Here is a 23,414-nt window from a genome sequence, read left to right as displayed (position 1 = left end):
GATCTCAGCCTCCTGAGTAGCTAGGATTACAAACATGAGCTCTACTACTTTGAACTACAGCTTCACTTCCAGTTTTTAGGTAATTAAACAGAGATTAAGAATCTCTGGGCTGGCTTTGAACCACTATCTTCAGATCTCAGCCTCTTGAGTAGCTACAATTAGAGGTACGAGCCACCAGCGCCCAGCAAAAATGTCTTATTTCACAAAAGAAAAATGCTTTTGCCTGAAACTAGCCTTGGACCACAATCTCCTTTAACCTACAACTGAGCTATATCTCTAAACCAAGGTTTTTGATTTTTAAATGCCAAGCAGAAAAATTATTTCACATTATTATCCAAGATTCAAAGGAATGAAACATACAGAAGGAGAAAAAAAGCAGTAGAAAATTAAAAATCTTGTTCATTTCAGTATTCTCTTTTTGAAAACATCAACATTTGAGTGTAAGATAAAATTATACAATTAAACACTTTTAAAACCTAGGTGGTATATATTTTTTTGCCAGGGTATCAGATACTAATTTGTATGGATTATCTTGTTAAAATAACAAAAATCTTCTGCAAATCAGCACAATACTTCATTTATTTATCATATAATTTTGGCAAACAGCACAAAATTCCAGCAACATTTTAAACATGTAAAAAAGTCAAATGTTAAACAGTATTATTTTGTTTTAAAACATCATTAGAAATAATGAATACACATTTAAGATTTTGCAAAGCTAGCAAAATGAGAATGCTTGGCTTCCCAACATTTATCACAAACACACACATAAAAAAGCAATATAATTTATCTTTACAAAAAGATCACAGCCAAGCAACAGACAAGAAGGACACCCATGATGAAGGTGCCAGCATGAGTGTTCACCCCACGCAGCTTATACTCGGGGATGCTACATCTTGTACCCTGAAACGCCATGGGCCCTGGAACACCACGTGCGGAGCCACGCACAGGAAACTAAGGCTCATGACTAAGGTTAGGGATTATCTGAGGGTAAGAATACTCACTGAAACTTCCTCGATCGCAACCTCTGGGTCACAGCAATGCATTCCAGTTTGTATCTGAGAAGTTGAGACTTCTTTGTTGGCAGTATAAAATTTCTGAGCAGTATCAAAATACTGGTAAAACATAAACTAAAGGCATTTTCTATACTTGCAGGTGTTAAAGGGGTTTTGATGAATGTGATGAAAAATATTTGATTTCACAATAAATTTCTGCTGAGCTTTGTCAAACCAAATAGCTCAACTATAAGGCAAGAGGAAAAAAAAAGTCACCCTCTGAAAGAGGTAGAGGGTGTTCCCTAGTGACAAGTGAATGGAATGGCCGGGAGCTCCAGGCATGGACACAGCTGAAACAGCGGGCGATGAGCAGAACATGGAGAGACTCATTAGTGCCTTGACATCCAGTCAGTGCTTAAGAAGCTGACAAACTAGCTGTTGGTATATATTACTAAATTAACTTTTTGGAATCAGCACCAGTCCCCAAAACCTCAAATTATAATGTTTTATCTTCATTAAAATACATCCATTGTGCTATATGAACACAACCATAATCAGTTAAAGAAGCTGAATTTATTCAACTTATATATTCTTATGTATACCAGATAGCAACTTAAATTTCTTTAATTTATTTGTGCTTCTGTTTTGGGGCACTTTGATTGAAGAGAAATTCATTTCACAGGATTACATCTTGCTAAAGCATTCCTTAGCATTGGTCCAAACTTGAATTCCCTAAAAACAAAAGCAACTTTAAAATGTGACTCTTCCTGTATGACAGACTTATAGCCAGCAATATACAGAATGAGAAAATCCTGAAAGCATTTCCTTGATAGTCATGAAGGGAACAAAGGTGGCCTTTCTTACCAGTCTCATTCAATATAATGCTCAAAATCTTATTCAAAGCAGCAGGGCAAGAGAAAGAAACAAAAAAGGAAGAAGTTAATTATCCCTATTTGCAGATGATAGGATCCTATGCTTTAAAGACTCCTAAAGATTCTTAACAGAAACTCTTAAATTTGATAGATGTCTGGAGCAAAGTAGGATACAAAAATCAATGTAGATAAGGGGAAACAAAGGAGGAAGCATCAATGCTTGACAAGAAATATACTTATTACCTTGCTCATGTAATTGTAACCCCTCTGTATGGTATTTTCACAATTAAAAAAAATCAATAGAAAAATCAGTACCATTTCTATATACTAATATAATTCTTGAAGGATTCTGAAAACCCAAATATTTCACTTAGAGGTGTTATTGCACTGGGTAAATGTGTTATTCTAATAATAATAACAACAATAATAAAGTAACTAAAGAATTGGTTAGTATATTTTAAAAGCTTCAGGCTACTTGGTTCAATAAATTAGACAACTTACCAACTTAAGTTGACCAAAATAATCACTGAGAAGTGCTATTTACTTTTAACATGATTTGTTATTTATGATTTTTTTTACTACTGCACTTTAGTAATCTAATTATATTCAAGTAACATTTGAATTATATTCAATGAGCACTTAACACTGTAACAAAGCCTGATGCATTTTAACACACAAGTAAAATATAAGCACTCATTTTTTCAAGGAAAAAGCTTGTGTTAATTTTGACTTCTGGTAACTTCCTGAAGAAAAGAAACGTGTCAGGCATTGGGTATAATGGTAGATGCCTGTAATCCACAACCCATGAGAGTAGATGCAGGAAGACTGAGCATTCAAGACCAGACTAGGCTACACAGCAAGACTGTTTTAAGAAAAAAAAAAAAAGGGCTGGGAAGGTGGCTCAGTGGTAGAGCACTTGCCTTGCATGCATGAGGCCCTGGGTTCGATTCCTCAGCACCACATAAAACAAAAAGAAAAAAGCCAGAGGTGGCGCTGTGGCTCAAGTGGTAGAGCGCTTAGCCTTGAGCTGAAGAGCTGAGGGACAGCGCCCAGGCCCAGAGTTCAGGCCCCACGACCGGACCCAAAAAAAATAAAAGAAAAAGAAAAAAAAAATGGGAGTTGGGATATAGTAGAGTGTTTGCCTGGTATGAACAAATTAGGTTTAAAAGTTTTTTAAAAAGACCCTGTTTAACTTCATAGTAGTGTTCTTAGAAAACAAAAACATGCTGATTAAGCCTTGTTTACTACAGTTGTCTTAGGAGAGGCATTATAAATGGAGCATGCAAATGCGGGACTTTAGTGGCAATAAGTAACTCATATTTTGATTTCTTCTGTCCAAATGCAGTGGTACACACCTAAGAAAATGAGGAGATATCCTAAGCAAAAAGTTAGCATAACTTAATCTCAACAAACAAACTAGACATGGTTGTGGATGCTTATAATCCCAGCTACACCAGAGGCACAGGTAGGAGGATCAAGGTCTAAGACTGGCTTGAACAAAAAGTGTGATATCCTATCTGAAAAACAGCTTGAGTAAAATGGACTGGGGGAATGGAAGAAGTGGTAAGGTACCTGCCTAGTGAGCATAAGGCTTTGAGTTCAAATTCCAGTACCACCAAAACAGCAATCAAACAAAACAAAAAACTAAAACTAAAAACAAATTTAAATCAAATTTAAACAAATTTAAAACAAATTTAAATCAAAATACAGCTTTCAATGATAGAGCTATAGCTCCACTGGAACCCAAGCCTACCTTTTTGCACATACTGATCTGCATAATGGCATAGCTTATGAGGGCCTCTTTCAAGTCTCGGTTCTTTTGTTCTTTGAAGCGTTCAATATCAGCCCATGCATTTTTCACAAATTCTCTGAAATAAAAGGTAGAGTCATTATTATTGTTATTTAAATTAAACATACTATATATTATAAATTCTATAACCAGTTCTGAGATTCTGAGGGGTTTTTTTTAGTTTATGTTTTTTTGGGCTGGTACCAGGGTCTTATGTTTATTCAGCTGGTTTGTTTGGCTGGTGCTCTAGCACTTGAGCCACACCTCTATCCTACCTTTTGGTGGTTATTTTTGGAGATGGAGTTTCCTGGGCTTTTCTGTCTGGGGTGGTTTTTGTGCTGAGATCCTCAGGTCTCAGCTCTGTGAATAGCTAGGATTACAGGTGTGACCCACGCTCCCCCAGCTCTTGAGTTGATTTTTGATTGTCTATATAGAAAACACTATTCCTTATATAAGATGGTTCTATTTTTCCATTTCCTAAAACTTACAGGTAAGAGAAAAGAGGGGAGATAAACCAATAAGATATATGGGCCTGCATTTTACAATTTTCTTCTACATATTGATAATGTGCATCTCTGCCTCAAGGACTCTGCCTCCAAATTACTCAGGTAATTACCACAGGTGCAGATGGCTCCATGCGGCAGCCCGCAGCTTCACACGTGCTGCGAGGAAGTGGCTTCCCACGGCCACTGGAAAAATACACTCACCACACATTCAGCAGTTATGTGGCGAGAGGTAACTAGGGTTTTAAAACATTCTGCCTGGTGGATGCAGTGGCATGCATAGCAGAGCGGTGGCAGCTACTTGCAACACTGAGGCATGAGGACTGCTGGAGCCCAAGAGTTCAGAGCAGCTGAGCAACACTGCTCATGTCTCCATAAGAGAAAACATTGGATAGGTGCTTTTCTTTTTAATTACATTCACAAAAAATTTACTTTGACCAATTGGAAGGCAGCAGTTCAAAAAGTTAACCAAACCACCTTAACAGCAATGACATAGTTTTGGTGTGGTGGGTGTCCACTCAGTGAGAAAAGCTCTGTGAGCACTGGATTTCCAGGTGCAGTATGGGGAGACAAAGATGAGGACTACCAGCTCATCCCCTACCACGGCCAGTCCTGTACAACAGCAGCAACTCACTGTAAGTCTGCAGGCTAGAGTGTCATGGAGGGAGTGCTGGGACAGCCTAGGGCATGGGGAGGGGGTGTACCGCAGTGAGGGAACACCTGAGCTGGGGACTGACAAATGACCCGGCTTGTGTAAGATGGGGAAAAGAAAGGGTAGAGAATGTGCAAAGAAACAGTATCAGAAACCTTAAATGCTGGGGGGATGGGGGGGGAGCAGGGAGGATTGGGTGGGGGGGCAGGGTGAGGAAGGGAAGGGAAGGGATGGGAAGGGGAAACAAAGGAGGAGGCTACAATGCTTGATAAGAAATGTACTCATTATCCTGCCCATGTAATTGTAACCCCTCTGTACAGTATTTTCACAATAAATAAATAAATAAAAAAAGAAACCTTAAATGCCATCTTGTCTTCCTCTTTCCCCACATGAACAGAGCTACTTCTATAATCTGATCTTTGTTAAAAACACTGCATTTTAGAGGAATAAAACATATCCTCAGTTTATTCCTGAGGATGGTCTTAGGAAGCTGGGAAATTAATTTTTAAAGAATGCATGTTACCAGGCTGGGTGCTAGTGGCTCATGCCTGTAGTCCTAGCTACTCAGGAGGCTGAGATCTGAGGATCATAGTTTGAAGCCAGCCTGGTCAGGAAGTCTATGAGATCTTAACACCAACAAACTACTCAGAAAAAGCCTGAAATGGCACCATGGCTCAAGTGGTAGAGCACTAGCCTTGAGCACAGAAAGGCTCAGGGACAGAGCCTAGGCACTGAGTTCAAGCCCCAGGACCAGCAAAAGAAGAAAACAAATAAATAAAAAAGAAAAAAATATATATATACATATCATCTATTACAGTCTTTTTTTGGGGGGAGGGGGGATCATGGAGTTTGAACTTAAAGAGCATGGCTGCTGTTCCTCAGTTCTTTTGCTCAAGACTAGTGCTCTACAATTTTGAGCCACAGTTCTACTTCTGATTTTCTAATTGTTAACTGGAGATAGCGTCTCATGGTCTTTCCTGCCATGGCTGGCTTTGAATCTCAATCTCAATCCTTAGATTCTCAGGCATGAGCCACCAGTGCCTAGCAATGTGGTTTACCTTTGTTCACTATCTAAGCATTTTTACCTGCCTTCCAGATTTTTAGACTTCAGCTGCTGTTCTCCTTCATTTATTTGTTCCTCTAGCACCTTTATTCTGGCTTCTCTCTGTTCTGGAGTCTCTTGACCAAAGAGCTTGGTCGTCATTCCTTTTAGAGAGAATGTCCTCACAGTCTAAAAGGAAATAGAAATAGATGAATGGATAAACAAAATGTGAGTCATGTGTAAAGTGAAATATTCTTCCAGGCTTGATAGGATAACCCTGTACTTGGGAGGCAGATATCCGGGAAATTGTAGTTCATGGACAAGCCAAGCAAAAAGTTAGGGAGACCTCTGTCAATCAATAAACTAGGTATGTGGTGGTGGGTACCCATCACCAGAGCTATGTAAGAGAAGTTAAAGGGTTATAGTTCAGGCAAAAATATAATACATGGGGCTGGAAAGGTGGCTCAGTGGTAGAGCGCTTACCTTGCATGCATGAGGCCCTGGGTTCGATTCCTCAGCACCACATAAGCAAAAAGAAAAAAGCCAGAAGTAGCGCTGTGGCTCAAGTGGTAGAGTGCTAGCCTTGAGCTGAAGAGCTGAGGGACAGCTCCCAGGCCCATAGTTCAGGCCCCACGACCAGACCCCCCCCAAAAAAATAAATAAATAAAATACATCATCTAGAAAATAATACAAAAGGGCTGGGGGTATGGCTCAAGTGGTACAGTCTCTGCCTAGCAAGTGTGAGGTCCTAAGTTCAAACCATTACAAAAAACAAAAAGCAAAATACAACAGCAAATTGTGACATGTCACAATGTTAAACCTTTAGGATATTATGTTAAATAAAACAAGCTGATCACAAAGATAAAATACCATGAGAGTCCACTTAAATGAGATTCACAGAGTATAGTCAAAATCACAGAAATAAAGTAGAATGAAACACCTGTTTTACATTGCCAGTGGTTCACACTGTCATCCTAGGTATTTAGGATGAGGATCTCAGTTGGAGCTAGCCTAAACAGAAAAGTACAGAAAATCTTACCTCCTACTACTAGCTAAATGCCAGACTGGAGGCATGGCTTAGGTGGTAGAGTACCAGCAAGAGTAAAAAAGGTGAGAAAAATTGCAAGTCTCTGAGTTCAAGCCCAAGTATCAGAACAAAACAAACAAAAGGAAGTAAGTAGAATGGTTGTTTCCAGGAACTAATGATACAAGATGGGTAGCTGTTTATCAGGAAGTTTCCATTCTGCAAAGTGAAAAGAGTTCTAGAGACCGGCTGCACAACAATCCTTATAGGAAGACTGAAAACACCAACCATTCCCCTTGTCAAGACAGAAGAACCATCAGCTTTACTACCAGGATACTCCTAATATGATTTCTAATACTGGAATGACACAGAATAATCAAAAAAAGTAAAAAAATCTAAGTGCCATTTTTTTTTGGCTCTACTGGGCCTGTACTTGCTAGTCAAGGGCTCTATTACTTTAATCACCCAGCCCTTTAATGCTTTTTTTTCTTCCAGTAAAGTCGCAAGTTTTGCCTGGGGTCACCCACAATCCTCCCACCTACAACTTTCAGCATAGCTGAGCTCATGGGTGCACACCACCATGCCTGACTCTTGGGTAATGTCCACGGGGCTTCTCCTGAGTTCAGGAATAAGCGGAAGTCTCATTCCATGCATGGCTCATGCTCACAGGTCTTTCCTCACATGTATCTATAACTTCTCACAGTAGCTGTGGCACTGTGTATATGGACACATGGTGATATCGTCGTTAATGAGATGTACATGAGACAGCATGGATGTGAATGTGCTTATTAATTAATATGCCACCAATCTACAGTGCCACTGGCACTGCTTTACTATCTGCACAATGCATCTCTCATATGTCAATTAATGTGCTCCAACAAAGGAGAAGGAGTGAAGAGTTGATTATGACCTGGGTCTACCAGACAGGACATTTTCTTCCCAAGTTCTCAATGTAAGCATCGAAGTCTAAAGTACGCAGCTCCTTTGTAGGAGGGATTCTGAGAAAAGCTCTTCAAAAGAAACTAAAGCTAGGCACCAGTGGCTCACACCTATAATACTAGCTACTAAGGAGGCTGAGATCTAAGGATCATGGTTCAAAGCCAGCCCATGCAGAAAAGTCCATGAGACTCTTATCTACAATAAACCACCAGAAAACTAGAAGTAATGCTGTGGCTCAAGCGGTAGTGTGCTCGCCTTGTGCTGAAGAGCTCAGGGACAGCACCCAGTCCTAGAATTCAAGCCCACGACCAACAAAAAAAAGAAAAAGAAAAAAAAGAAAGAAACTAAAACTTCCTTACGACACCTTGCTAAATGACGCCAGGCAAAGCTGGAAGTGTGCCCAACTGGTAGAATGGTTGCCTAGCAAGACTCTGTGAGGCCAAGTGCAAGCACCAGTATCAGCAAAGAAAGAGAAAGGGGATAAAAATTTTTTTAAAAGACCCAAAGAATTGTAAAGTCAGTCACAACTTCTTCTCTTTAAAGAGGCACAGGCAGGCTGCCTGGCTGGACTGAGCAGAGACCTACAGAAGACTACTCACCCCAGTGGCCAGCTCCTCACACTGCTGCTTCTTTGATGCCAGGTCCTGGGCCGCCATCTCCAAGTCATACTGCATAAGCTCATGCTTCCTGCATACAGCCCTGGACACAAAGTGCTGCCATTACACTTTCCCAGCCTCCTCCCATGTGGGGGAGCGTTCAGAGGAGGCAGTCACCCGTCTCTCTAGGGTCAGAACTCTGTGTTCAGAACTGCCAAGTTGGAAATGTAGTAGCCAAATATAAAAAAGAATTAAACCTAGCAAGACTTCATATAAACGAAGAGATGCTTCTGCATTCGTTTTTCAATAAACATTATCCCATTATTATAAACCCATTATCATGTAAATTTTAAAAAAAAATTTAATGCAACATACGAACTTAGGCTATCTTCAGTTGTAAAACAACTATCTTAAGTTGTCTTACTTTAAAAAACAAAACAAAACTTCCTGTCCGTGTGTATGTACCACTAAGCCCAGCTTTTTTGTTGAAATGTGGTCTTTCTAACTTTTGTCCAGGCTGGCCTTGAACATCTCTCAATGTGATCCTCCTGATCTCTGCCCGCAAGTAGCTGGCATTCTAGTGTGAGCTAATGCACCTATGTTTATTATTTTTAAATAATATTTATTTATGGTATAGAAATTACTCTAATGCACAAAATAAGGTTTTAAGAACCCCTTCTTTTCTCTAGTCTCACTCTCTAGACACAACCCATGTTACCAGATCCTTCCTGAATTTAGCAAGATACTTATAAATACACACAACCAGCTAACCACATGGTTCTACATCTATACTGGACATTTCTTCACGCTAGTACACATTAATTATTTGTGTTATTTTTAGGAGTTGCACAGAATTCCACTGCCCATAATGTTCTTTGGCATGGTGACTTGAATATATCTTGGTGAAACTTACTATTCTCAAAGTGCCACAAGGAAAAAGGCTGATATTGTTCACAAATTACAGCTAGCGTAACATCACTGTTACTCTAACAGAATTCCTAGACTGTTTTTAAAAGAAGTGATTTTTTTTAAAAAAGCCACCAATACTAGGAAAAGAACCCTTATCTCCAAACGGAATAGGAAAAACACAGTAACCTTTTCTTATTGAATGAGGGTTATCTAGCAGAGAATTCTGTTTGGGTCTACAGGAGATACACTAAACAGAAAAAATCCTCGATGTTAACAATAAGTTTTACAACCGAGCAGATAAGACACACACACATGAGAAAAATACATAACAAAAATAGTAATATGGAACCTTGTGACAGAGACTGCCATATCTGTATCTTGTTTCTAAACTTCACACTGGAATAAAGTAGAAAGAAAATAGAGCTGGGCACTGGTGGCTCACGCATATAATTACTAGCTACTCAGGAGGCTGAGATCTGAGGATCACGGTTCAAAGCCAGCCCAGGCAGGAAAATCTATGAAACTTTTATCTCCAATTAACCACCAGAAAACCGGAAGTGGCCCTGTGGCTCAAGTGGTAGAGTGCCTAGCTTGACATGAAGAGCTTCAGGGACAGCACTCAGGCCCAGAGTTCAAGCCCCACAACTGACAAAAAAAAAAAAGAAAGAAAATACAGACAGACCTGATGCCTGCTCTGGTAGTTTTTACAATATGAGACAGACAGACCTGATGCCTGCTCTGGTAGTTTTTACAATACGAGGTTTCAAAAGCAGACCCCCTTTTACATTTTTATGCCTAGCACTCCACTACAAAGAGCCCCAAACTGAGAGCTCATTCAGGGTTTAAAGTACCAGTTTAAAAGTATCTTATTGATTATAGTTTAATGGAAGCTTATAGAATGGGAAGGAATCAGCTGGGGTCACACTTGGAACTTAATTAGTACTCACCTCAGTGCTTCTGCATAGAAAAGATACTCCTTTAACTGATCTGCATAATGTTCTTCATCTTCTAAAATATCATCAATAGAAGATGCATACCTATTCAAAAAAATACTGCATAAAATTTTGTGATAAAAATTAACATTCTAAAGAAATGCTTAGTATGTACAGTTAGAATTGACATTTAAAAACAAAACATATCGACAATTTGTAATTATCACAATGATTTTTATTAACTTGAAGAGTCTTACATACTTTCCTGCTTGGTTTGGCTTTGAACCACAATCCTCAGATCTCAGCTAGGATTACAGACATGAGCCGCCAACATCTGAATCAAATTTATATATATATATAATTTTTGTGCCAGTAATGGGACTTGAACTCAGGATCTGGGCACTGTCCCTTAGCTTTTTCACTCAAGGCTGGCATTCTATCACTTGAGTCACAGCGCCACTTCTAACTTTTTGGTGGTTAAGTGGAGATAAAAGTCTCATGTGTACTCATTATCTTGCCCATGTAATTGTAACCCCTCTGTATAGTATGTTCACAAAAAATTAAAATTTAAATAAAAAAAAAGTCTCATGGGGGCTGGGAATGTGGCTTAGCAGTAGAGTGCTTGCCTAGCATGAATGAGGGCCTGGGTTCAAATCTTTAGTACCACATAAACAGAAAAGCCAGAAGTGGCACTGTGGCTCAAGTGGTAAAATGCTTGCCTTGAGCAAAAGAAGCTCAGGGACAGTGCTCAGGCCCTGAGTTCAAGCCCCAGGATTGGGGGGGAAAAAAAGTCTCATGGACATATTTGCCTGGGCTAACTTCTTCAAAACATGATCCTCAGATCTCAGCCTCCTGATTGAGGATCCTGACAGCCATGAGCCACTAGCGTCTAGCTTATTTAGGTTTTAATTCTTTCTCAGCAATGTTTTCATATAGTTTTCAGCAAAAGTATAAAGTTTTCACTGTAAAGGTCTGCATCATTTTTTTTCATTAAATTAAATCCCTAAGCATCATGTTCTTTTGTCAGTTGTGGAGCTTGAACTCAAGGCCTGGGCACTGTCCCTGAGCTTTTTCACTCAAGGCTAATACTCTACCACTGAGCCACAGCTCCACTTCTGGTTTTCTGGTGGTAGATAAGGGTCTCATGAACTTTTTCCTGCCCGGGCTGCCTTTGAATCACAATCCTCAAATCTCAGCTTCCTGAGGAGCTAGGATTACAGGCATGCACCACTGTTGCCTGGCCTAAGTATCATGTTTTGATGTTACTGGAAATAGTATTGTTTAAATTTTTTATTTTCCAAATATTGTTGTGGGTATGTAAAAATAGCTTATATTTATTTTATTTTAAGCTGATATTTTGAATACTCATTAAATTCAGTTGTAAGTTCTATTAGATCTTTTGATTGATTCACAGCCAATAACTTTATTTATTGAACACTAAGATTTTATCTTTTTTCTATTAACATATGAATTAAAGTAACTGCTTTGCTAAGACAAACTTTGGTCAAATCTGTACACACAAAGCAAAATACACATGCAGGTAAATGTGATAAAGCAGAATAGACATGTGTCCCTAGAGCCCCCATTGATCCTCCCCTCAGGCCTTCCTGAAGCTTCTAGGTACTTACACGTCCATATGGTGGCCAGCACTCTGCAACCCATCACCCATTTCTTTCTCTATGGCACTCCATTCACTAGGAAGAGAAGACAACATCAAAGCATCAGGGACTAGAGACAAGGAATATTATTAAATGGAATCTTTTTTTTTTTTTTTTTGGTCGGTCATGGGGCTTGACTTTCTGGGCATGGGCGCTGTCCCTCAGCTCTTCAGCTCAAGGCCAGTGTTCTACCACTTGAGCCACAGCGCCACTTCCAGTTTTCCGAGTGGTTTATTGGGCTTTCCTGCCCAGGCTGGCTTTGAACCATGATCCTCAGACTCCTGAGTAGCTAGGATTAAAGGCGTGAGCCACCAGCACCCGGCCAAGGGAATCTTTTAACAAGATTCTTTTCTTGCCAGCCTTTCAATGTTACCTAATAGCCATGCTTAGATTTATGTTCTGAGTCAAATTGGCTTATTTCCCTAAGTGGAAAAACTACATGCAAATGTAAGTTTCCAAAGTGGCTACTTGTTAAGTGCAAGGTAAGTAAACTTTCCTATGATGCTCATTTAAAGCAATGTGAGCCAGGCACTGGTAATACTCAGGAGGCTGAGATCTGAGGATCACGGTTCAAAGCCAGCCCATACAGGAAAGTCTGTGAGATTCCTATCTCCAATTAACCACCAGAAAACTGGAAGTTGCACTGTGGATCAAGTGGTAGAGCATTTGCTTTGAGCTGAAGAGTTCAGAGATAGTGCCCAGGCCCAGAGTTCAAGCCCACGACAAGCAAAAAAAAAAAAAAAAGCAATTCTGAAGCTTCTGACAAATCCAGACAGTAGTGCTACTCTGCATTCACTTAATCAAAATCTGTGAGAGTTCTCATGAATATATCTGGATTGCAACTCATAAAAAAAGATGATAGTACAGAACCATCAGGTATGCAGTAAAACCTTAGTAACAGTTTACATGTTGCAGGAGAAAGTCTATTGGAAGCATAGCACATTTTATTGTCATTTTGCTAAAACAGGTCTTGTGAAAAAATATACATGGAAATTATGTTACTATAGTAAACTAGGGGAGGGAGGATCTGAAATCCCAAATACAGACTAAACACTCCTCATCTAAAATCTGAAATATGAAAGTTTTTTCCTTTCTTTTTGTGGTACTGGGATTTTAACTCAGAACTTTGCACTTACGAGGCAGGTGCTCTGGTTATATGCTTTTTTTTTTTTTCTTTCAGTTGTGGGGCTTGAACTTTGGGTCTCGGCACTGTCCCTCAGCTCTTCAGCTCAAGGCTAATGCTCTACCACTTGAGCCACAGTACCACTTCCAGTTTTCTGAGTGGTTTATTAGAGGTAAGAGTCTCATGGACTTTCCTGCCTGGGCTGGCTTTGAACCACAATTCTCAGATCTCAGCCTCCTGAATAGCTAGGATTACATGCGTGAGCCATCGGCACTGGCTGACATGGGTATTTTTTAATGCTTAATGAATAAACACTTTAATCTATCAGCTTCTGCCAGTTCTCATTAGCTGCAAACGCATGGTTGCTGGCACTCAAAACCTGTTCCTCTGTGTCAGACACAGGCAGCATACTGGTAATCTTAGCTACCTAGGAGACCCAGGAGGTTGAGATCTGAGGACCGCAGTTCAAAGCCAGTCTGGGTAGAGACTCTTATTCCCAACTAACCAACAAAAAGCTGAAAGTGGAGATGTTGTTCAACTGGTAGATTGTCAGTCTTGAGTAAAAAAGCCAAGGAGGGGCACAAGGCCCTGAGTTTTAGACCTAGTACTGGTACCAAACAAACACTTTTCTTCTCCTCTTTTCTAAGTCTTTTGCAGAGTGAGTCCAGCAATGTATTTGGTCCATTTCTGGATTGATACAGGTGAGAGTTTCTAGCTGAGCCTGACACTACAGAAAATAGGGGCAACTCCCATAAGTGTCTCTGAGGAATGACATTTCAGTCTATGCTATGTAGACAGGAGAGGAGACTGCAAGAAGCCTAGCAAACTCCTCTAGCAGCAGAGTATTTGGCAGCATGCACAAGGCTCTGGGTTCAATTCCCAGCACTATAACACACAACAACAACAAAAAAAAGAAAAGAAAGAACAACAACAACAAAAAAAGCAGGGCTGGAGGTGGCTTAGTGGTAGAGTGCTTGCCTTGCATGCATAAGGCCCTGGGTTTGATTCTTCAGCACCACATAAGCAGAAAAAGCCGGAAGTGGCGCTGTGGCTCAAGTGGTAGAGCGCTCGCCTTGAGCTGAAGAGCTGAGGGACAGCGCCCAGGCCCAGAGTTCAGGCCCCACGACTGAGAGGGAAAAAAAAAAGCAGCAACATAACATAGTACAAAATCTTCCCTATGCATCTAATTTCTGCTCACTCATTCCTAACATCATTTATCTCCACTTTGACAATCTCAATTCTTTTCCACTCACAGCTTAGTTTTTTCCCCTTGGTCCAACCTCCAAAGCAGCAACAAGTCATTTTATGTTACTTGAATTCATTGAAAAAATTAAATTGAAGAACAAAGCTGATAAAAACACCTTCATAAAAGGAAGGCATTCGGGGCTGGGAAGGTGGCTCAGTGGTAGAGCACTTGCCTTGCATGCCAGAGGCCCTGGGTTCAATTCCTCAGCACCACATAGGCAAAAAGAAAAAAGCCGGAAGTGGTGCTGTGGCTCAAGTGGTAGAGCGTTAGCCTTGAGCTGAAGAGCTGAGGGACAGTGCCTAGGCCCAAAGTTCAGGCCCACGACCGGACCCCCCCCCCAAAAAAAAAAAGAAAAAAAAAAAAAGGAAGGCATTCAAAAATAACCAAAGGAGTTTATATAGAACAATATTCCCTTTTCTTTACTTAGTTCCAGTACTGGCAGCCAACCTAGAGCTTTACACATGCTGGGCAAGGGCCCTGCCCAGCCACACTTCTACCTGCCACACAAATCCTTTAATTATACCAAAGTTGGCCCAAAACTGAAATCTCATCCTGCAAGTGTCTTCATAAATTATGGAGTATAAGAAAAAAAATCACAATAGCTAAAAGATGGTCTTAGGCAGTCTGCCAAAGCAGTAAAGGGCAGTAAAATAGCTTTACTTCTATCTGCTCAATGTTGAATTTCTTCATTTGAGGATTTGTTTTTGTTTATGGTGGTCATGGGGTTTGAACTCAGGGACTGGGATTGTCCCTGAGCTTTCTCACTCAAGGCTAGTGCTTTACTACTTTGAGCCACAGCACCACTTCCAGTTTTCTGGTGGTTAATTGGAGGTAAGAGTCTCATGGAGTTTCCTGCCCTGGCTGGCTTTGAACGGTGATCGTCAGATCTCACCCTCCTGAGTAGCTAGGATTACAGGTGTGAGCCACCAAGCATGGCCTCATTTTTTTTTTTAAACCATAAAAGCAAAGCAGACAGAGGCTGGGAAGGTGGCTCAGTGGTTGAGTGCTTGCCTTGCATGCCTGAGGCCCTGAGTTCGATTCCTCAGCACCACATAAGCAAAAAGGAAAAAAAAGCCGAAAGTGGTGCTGTGGCTCAAGTGGTAGAGCGCTAGCCTTGAGCTGAAGAGCTGAGGGACAGCGCCCAGGCCCAGAGTTCAGGTCCCATGACCAGACCCCCAAAAAAAAATTTTAAAATAAATAAATAAATATTCTGTCTTTTAGACACATAAATTTTCATGATTAATATATAGTAAATATAATATGTAATATATGTTACATTAATATATTTATATGTATTGTATATGTAAATATATGACAATATATTATAAAATAAATAACAAAGATAACATATAAAAATAAATATTTCATAAATTTTGAGGTTTTCTAAAATCAAAAAGGTAATTAGAGCCAAGTAATTATCTAATACTTACCTAAAAACTCGCCCATAATTCCCATGTACTTTATATACACCATAGAGTCGATCGGCTACTCTCTGAAATAAATATTTAATAGATATTGATATTAAGCTTATAGAGATTACTTAAACAAAATCCTTGTATTATTAAAAACACAGCAAAACCCCAAAATGCACGCTTAGCACAATGAACTTGAAAAATACATTTAAAAAAACACTTAATCTCTACAATTCATCAAAAAAAAAAAATAACCTTGGGCTAGAAATGTGGCTTAGTGGCATGAAACTCTGAGTTTGATTCCTCAGTACCAAAAAACAAAAAAGCTGGAAGTGGCACTGTGTCTCAAGTGGTAGAGTGCTAGCCTTTAGCAAAAAGAAGCTCAGGGACAGTGCCCAGGCCCTGAGTTCAAGCACATGACTGGAAAAATAAAATAACCATAAAAACAAAAACAGGCCACTGGTGGTGGTTCATGCTTGTAATCCCAACTGCTCAGGAGGTTGAGATCTGAGAATCACAATTCGAAGTCAGTCCCTGCAGAAAAGTCTGTAACACTGTTATCGCTAATTAACCACTCAAAAAGCCAGAATTGGAGCTGTAGCTCAAGTGTTAAAGCATCAGACAGAGCAAAAAAGCTTAGGGACAGCACTAGGCCCTGAGTTCAGACCCCAGTACCAAACACACACACACACAAAAACCAGAGCTAGTGTTGCTACACCATATTTATCTTGTTTCCTTACTTCCTTTTATTCAGTTTCTCTTTTTTTTTTGAGGGGGGGGGTGGGTCTGGTCGTGGGGCCTGAACTCTGGGCCTGGGCACTGTCCCTCAGCTCTTTAGCTCAAGGCTAGCTCTCTACCACCTGAGCGACAGTGCCACTTCGGGCTTTTTTTTCTTTTTGCTTATGTGGTGCTGGGGAATCGGACCCAGGGCCTCCTGCATGCAAGGCAAGCGCTCTACCACTGAGCCACCTTCCCAGCCCTATGCAATTTCTCTTACTGCCTTCAAATTTCCTATAGCAAGGTAGAAATATTTTTTTATCCAGCAGAATAAAAAATACCACATGAAATAGTTGTATAAAAGTCTACTAAATAAATGAGGCACGATTAGTTCATGCCTATAATCCTAGGTACTCTGGAGGCAGAGGTCTGAGGAATGCAGTCCATAGCCAAAAACTCAGGGACACAGATGTACCCATGTACATGTGCATGTGCACACACACACACACACACACATACAGAGTTCTGCTGAATAGTGTATAAAATATGTTTTCTTAGCCGGGCACTGGTGGCTCACACCTATAATCCTAGCTATTGAGGAGGCTGAGATCTGAGGATGGAAGTTCAAAGCCAGCCTAGGCAGGAAAGTCCTGAGACTCTTATCTCCAATAAACCACTAGAAAACTGGAAGTGGTGCTGTGGCTCAAGCAGTAGAGCGATTGCCTTGAGCTAAAGAGCACAGGGACAGCGCCCAAGCCCAGAGTTCAAGCCCCACAACCGAACAAAAAAAAATAAATAAATGTTTTCTTTGTTCAATCATCTTGTCAGTACTTGTTCCTACTTTTTCAGTATTATAAGGTCCAATACATATCTCTAAGAGTAGGCTTTTCTCCTTCTATTGTTTCCTTATAATCTGGTTTTCAAAGTGGAAATTACCAGGGAAAAGGATATGCCTATTTTCTGTTTTATTGATTTACGGTTTTATACATAAAGGCTGAACATAAAGTATCCTTAATACTTTGTCAAAAGATAAATCCTTTTACCTGGCACTGGTGGCTCATGCTTGTGACCAAACTACCTAAGAGGCTAAGATCTGAGGATCACAGTTCAAAACCAGCCTGGACTTTTGGGCAGGAAAGTTCATGAAACTCTTATTTCCAATTAAGCTCTGAAAACTAGAAGCAGAGCTGTGGCTCAAAGTGGTAGAGCACTCGCCTTGAGCAAAAGAGCTTAGGGACAGGAGCCAGGCCCTGAATTCAAGCTCCAAGACCAAAAGTAAATAAATAAATAAAAATAAAAGAATTTTTTTTTTTTTTTGGCCAGTTGTGGGGCTGGAACTCTGGGCTTGGGCGCTGACCCTGCACTCTTCAGCTCAAGGCGAGCACTCTACAGCTTGGGCCACAGCGCCACTTCTGGTTTTCTGAGTGGTTTATTGGAGATAAGAGTCTCACTGGACTTTCCTGCCTGGGCTGGCTTTGAACCACCATCCTCAGATCTCAGCCTCCTGAGTAGCTAGGATTATAGGTGTAAGCCACCAGGCGCCCAGCTAGATAAATTCTTTTAACCAATAAACACGGTAGATATTTTAACAACAACAGAATTTCATTTAGATCATTAAGATAAAATGGGTACTGTCTAGTCATTCACATGTATTTTACAAAAAAAAATCACTTATGGTAATTAAAATTAGTATACCCTCAAACACAATGGATATAAACTAGAAGAGCAAATGCTAATTCCACATAAACACCTAATGTGTGTGTGTGTGTGTGTGTGTGTGTGTGTGTGTGTACAGCTTCTAAAGCTCTGAGGATAAACTACTTCCCGTGTGTGTGTGTGTGTGTGTGTGTGTGTGTGTGTATGTACAGCTTCTAAAGCTCTGAGGATAAACTATTTCCCATATGTGTGTGTGTGTGTGTGTGTGTGTACAGCTTCTAAAGCTCTGAGGATAAACTATTTCCCATATGTGTGTGTGTGTGTGTGTGTGTGTGTGTGTGTGTACAGCTTCTAAAGCTCTGAGGATAAACTACTTCCCGTGTGTGTGTGTGTGTGTATGTACAGCTTCTAAAGCTCTGAGGATAAACTATTTCCCATATGTGTGTGTGTGTGTGTGTGTGTGTGTGTGTGTGTGTACAGCTTCTAAAGCTCTGAGGATAAACTACTTCCAGTGTGTGTGTGTGTACAGCTTCTAAAGCTCTGAGGATAAACTACTTCGTGTGTGTGTGTGTGTGTGTGTGTGTGTGTGTGTGTGTGTTGCTAAGGACTGAACCCAGAGCTTCAATCACATTAGGCAAGTGTTCTACTCTATTTTTGTATATTATGGATTTCTGGTGCACAGTTTCTAAAGCTCTGAGGATAAACTATTATTTCCCTGATTCGTGTGTGTGTGTTGCTAAGGACTGTGTGTGTGTGTGTGTGTGTTTGTGTGTGTGTGGCTAAGGACTGAACCCAGAGCTTCAATCACATTAGGCAATTGTTCTACCTTATTTTTCTACATTATGGAAATCTTTAAATAGACAAAAAAAATACAGAAAACAAAGAGCTTAAGGATGTAGCTCTAAAACTGCCCCACTTTCTGCTTGTCACCAGTGGACTCTTTTTTTATTAAAGCAAATCCAAGACAAAAACTTTTTTTTTCCCAGTTCTGGGGCTTGAACTCAGGGCCTGAGCACTGTCACTGAACTTCTTTTGCTCAAGGCTAGCACTGTACCACGAAACCACATTCCCAGCCAACAATCTATTTTATTTCAATAAGATTGCAACCTTTATAAGATGTGATCTTACACTTTTGGTAACACATCAAGTTTAAAGTTCCTTCTAGTTTATTCCAAAAGATCAGAGTGGATGACACATTTTCCAGGTACATTAATTTACTTAAAAAGTATTTCCATTTCTTTATAGTCAAAGTATATCGTTAAGCACAAAGATTATTCCTCAGTTTCTAGTTCCTTTTTTCAAAGCAGACTGCCATCTCAAGTTAGTGGAACTTTAAGAACACGGAGGCAGGAGTAGTGATGCACACCTATAATCCTAATACTTGGCAGGAGGATTATGAATTGAGACCAGTCTGGGCAACAAAGTAAGACCTTGTTTCAAAAACAAAACATAACAAACCCCAGAAACCAAAACAAAACAAAAAGAATAGACACAGGATGGCTTAACATTCATAAATCATTCCATAAATCTTAAAAGCAAAACAAAACGTGGTAATAGCAGTAGTCTAAAATCCTATATTCATTTACATTCTAACACTGAAATGGCAAGCCTTTTGATAAGATGTTAAAACAACTACACTATTATGACCAGAAGAAAACAAAACTAAGCTAAGATTCTTCAAATAGTTCGTAATAGAGGAACATTTCATGAATGGTGACATAAAATCATCAGTTGAAAGCAAGGCACCAGTGGCTCACGCCTGTAATACTAGCTACTCAGGAGGATGAGAACTGAAGATCATGGTTCAAAGCCAGCCTGGGCAAGAAAAAGTACATGAGACTCTTATCTCCAATTAACCACTCAGAAAACTGGAAGTGGCACTGTGGCTCAAGTGGTAGAGTGCTTGCCTTGTGCTGAAGAGCTGAAGGACTGCACTCAGGCCCAGAGTTCAAGCCCCATGACCAACAAAAAAAAATAATAATAATCAGCTGTCATGAATTCCACTCACTACTTAGAAACACAGTGACTAAATGACAAACACCTTCCTAGCAAAAAGCTTAGTGACTACTTACAGCTCTCACGCGAAGAAGATGTGAGATGACAGACTGGAGTTCATCACTGTAGTGTTTTAGTTCAGTAAACCTCCTGCAACACGAAACAAATAAAACATCATTTTTTTCATGAGTACTAAGTAGTCAAATAACAGTTCCTGAGAATAATGACCATCAACATTTAAAAACCAACATAAATCACCAAAAACTTTTAGATTAAAAATCATTTTTGACATTTTGAAAGCCAAAAAAAGATGTCATACTACATAATGAAAATAATGGGATTGAGATAGAGACAAAATTAATTGGTATGAAGAATTACTTTACCAAATTTATGATGCTAAAAAAGTATGGTGCAACCATAAATCATGGTCTAATTTCAATTTTCCATTTCAGCATTTCCAGTCTTTATAAAGACCTGAAGCTCTGTCACTCTCCAAACAGCCTCACAAACCAGAAGCTATGGGAATGACTGCCACCTCTACCTCATGCCAACCAATTTAAGAACTTTCCCAGATCTTCTACTTTCTTTCTTTTCTCTAGAGATCAGTTCCTACCCTGCTCTATATTCAATTCTAGCATACCCCAATTTCCTAACTGCCCTCATCACTCTTCCTGGACAAAGTAACTCCTTTCTTAGATTGAAATGTTTTCTCCCTCTACTCCCCTTCCTTGATCACACACCCAGTACCTCTCAACATCCACTTTCACAACCACACACTTTCACACTCTCCACCTTCTACTAAGTTACCTGTCTGAAAATAAACACTTCCCTTCCATTTCACCTCTTGGCCTGGTGGAATCTGTCTTTACCCTCTGCACTATAGTGGAGAAGAAATATTTCTGACAAAGTTACCAACTATTTTCATGTTGCAAAATCTAACAATATATTGTAGCTCTTGGCAAGGTAACTGTAACATCAATGATACTTTCTATGTTGTTTTTTTTGTCAGTCGTGGGGCTTGAACTCTGGGCTTGGGTGCTACCCATGCGCTCTTCAGCTCAAGGCGAGCGCTCTACTGCTTGAGCCACAGCACCACTTCCAGTTTTCTAGTGGTTTATTGGAGGTAAGAGTCTCATGGACTTTCTTGCCCAGGCTGGTTTTGAACCAGGATCCTCAGATCTCAGCCTCCTGAGTAGCTAGGATTACAGGTGTGAGCCACCAGCTCCCGGCTTTATGGTTTTAACTCTTTGTTCCCTCCTGAAGTTTTGCTTGTAATATCCATTTCCTTCACCTCTCTGACATCTTCAACTTGAGCACGCAAAGAATTCCCAAAATGTGTGTTAAAATTACTACTGAAGAGGAGAAGAGTAAATAACCACACACAAAAGGCTAACTAGCATTTAGGATCTGCTGTATAACAAGCTCACCACAGGATTCAACTGCTGGTAACTCTAGGGTTACACTTCGGGAAATATCCTTCCAGGGTTGGTATTCCTTAGGGTTAAGTTAGTCATCTTGCTCCTAACTCCAGATCTGTAAATCCAACTTATATAGTGGAGATTTGTACTTGCTTACACATCCAAAGCTTACCCTGTCTTTCCCTTCCATCTCCAAATCTCTTTCTCTTATGGTCCATAGCACTATAAAGAATGAAACTGAGTGCTACCTGTAGTTCCTTCTCTTCTCCTTCATTCCATACCGTCTACTAATCATCCAGTCCATCAGTTCTACCTCCTTAGGATTATCCAATTCACTTCCATTTCTCTGGCCTGTCTGCCAATGCCCTAACATTAGCACCAAGCATATCTTACTGTACTCCCAATTAGATCCTTAGTGTACCATCATACCACTCTAATCTACTGTCCACTCTGCTTGGATGATCTTCCTAAAGTCCAAATCATTTCTCTGCTGCTAAACACACTTCTTTCTGCTGCAAAGCCTAGACACAGCCTGACACAGTGTCCAAAATCCTTAATGTGGTACTTATGTAGTTTCTGTGAAGGATCTGGCTGCGAAGATTGGGGCATCGGGTATTTCAGAAAATACTTAACCTACATTAGTCTTATTTTTTTTAGGCAGTGTTCTTCAGCTAGGACAATGCAAGAGTAAAGGGACTGGGGGAGCTTGGCTGTCATTGTGTTGAAAAACCCTATCTAATCTCCCTTTTACACCCAGATGAAAGGCAGAAAACCATGCTCTTCAATTTGCTTACATTTGTGGGATAAAACTCTAAAGGGATATAAACCTAACCAATGAGGCGTGAAACTCTGGGGAGATAGCTGGAAATGAAGAGACAAGGATGAGTGTGAGTTTTTCATTTTGTAAATTTCCCTTTTCTATCAATGTATACATTTATCTGGTTAACTATGAAAATGTATTCCCTAATCAAACAATTTTTTGGGGGAGGGGTCCAGTCGTGGGGCCTGAAGCTCTTCAGCTCAAGGCAAGTGCTCTACCACTTGAGTCACAGCACCACTTCCAGCCTTTTTTTTTCTGCTTATGTGGTGCTGAGGAATCGAACCCAAGGCCTCTTGCATGCAAGGCAAGCACTCAACCACTGAGCCACCTTCCCAGCCCGCAAACAATTTCTTTTTATTTTGGGGGGGGGGGTCCAGTTGTGGGGCCTGAACTCTGGGCCTGGGCACTGTCCCTCAGTTCTTCAGCTCAAGGCGAGCACTCTACCACTTGAGCCACAGCGCCACTTCCAGCTTTTTTCTTTTTTCTTATGTGGTGCTGAGGAATCGAACCCAGGGCCTCATGCATGCAAGGCAAGCGCTCTACCACTGAGCCACCTTCCCAGCCCCCTCAAACAATTTCTTAAACAACTAAATATCACTTACCTAACTTGTACAAGACTCTAGGTCCAATCCTCAGTGTACAAAATGTAAAACATCTAAATAAAATTAAAATTAAAATATAGTATGCTTGATAACTATGAATTGCTCTCAATATGTACACCCAATTAGGTCTGAGCTGGCATGATTTTTCTGTGGAAGTTGATTTGAATTGAAGCACAAGTGACAGTCTGTAAAGTCCTCAATCACTTTGTGCTGAGTCCTAGGAACCAGGAAAATTCTCTAAGGTTAGTCGAACATCTCTAGACCTGATCAGATCTCCTATAGACTTTTCCTTTCCAGATTGCCAACTCTAGAGGGGGCAATAACTACAAAATTCTTAGATGTCATACTGGGTTATGAAAAAAGTTCAGGGGAATAAACATAGTTTAAAGCTTACAGTACCTAAACTGGGTAAACCAGAAGTTTCTAAAGTTGGCACAATTTCTTGAATAATGCTCATAAGGAAATAGCTAGTATTCTAGGGAATCACATTGCTAAGAGTCAGAAGTAAAAGATT

At 40.2% G+C, this 23,414-nt stretch overlaps 1 protein-coding gene across 1 annotated transcript in view; it reads right to left on the bottom strand.

Annotated features, from left to right (window-relative positions):
- Positions 1-561: 561 nt before the first annotated feature.
- Positions 562-23,414, bottom strand: part of Snx4 (sorting nexin 4) — a 52,478-nt gene continuing 29,625 nt past the window's right edge. Inside the window, exons 9-17 of the mRNA XM_013019320.1 lie at positions 21,727-21,844; positions 20,138-20,210; positions 15,711-15,772; positions 11,882-11,947; positions 10,269-10,358; positions 8,416-8,515; positions 5,897-6,042; positions 3,621-3,735; positions 562-1,727 (exon numbers count right to left, since the gene is read on the bottom strand). Of these exons, the coding sequence (XP_012874774.1) occupies positions 1,680-1,727; positions 3,621-3,735; positions 5,897-6,042; positions 8,416-8,515; positions 10,269-10,358; positions 11,882-11,947; positions 15,711-15,772; positions 20,138-20,210; positions 21,727-21,844 (818 nt within the window). The 3' untranslated portion in view covers positions 562-1,679. The remainder of the gene's footprint in view (positions 1,728-3,620; positions 3,736-5,896; positions 6,043-8,415; positions 8,516-10,268; positions 10,359-11,881; positions 11,948-15,710; positions 15,773-20,137; positions 20,211-21,726; positions 21,845-23,414) is intronic.

The sequence above is a fragment of the Dipodomys ordii genome, unplaced genomic scaffold (genome assembly GCF_000151885.1).
Source record: "Dipodomys ordii isolate 6190 unplaced genomic scaffold, Dord_2.0 Scaffold45, whole genome shotgun sequence".
In the NCBI taxonomy this organism is placed as follows: domain Eukaryota; kingdom Metazoa; phylum Chordata; class Mammalia; order Rodentia; family Heteromyidae; genus Dipodomys; species Dipodomys ordii.
The sequence above is the reverse complement of the archived record's forward strand: the minus strand, read 5'-3'. Positions and strand labels throughout refer to the sequence as shown.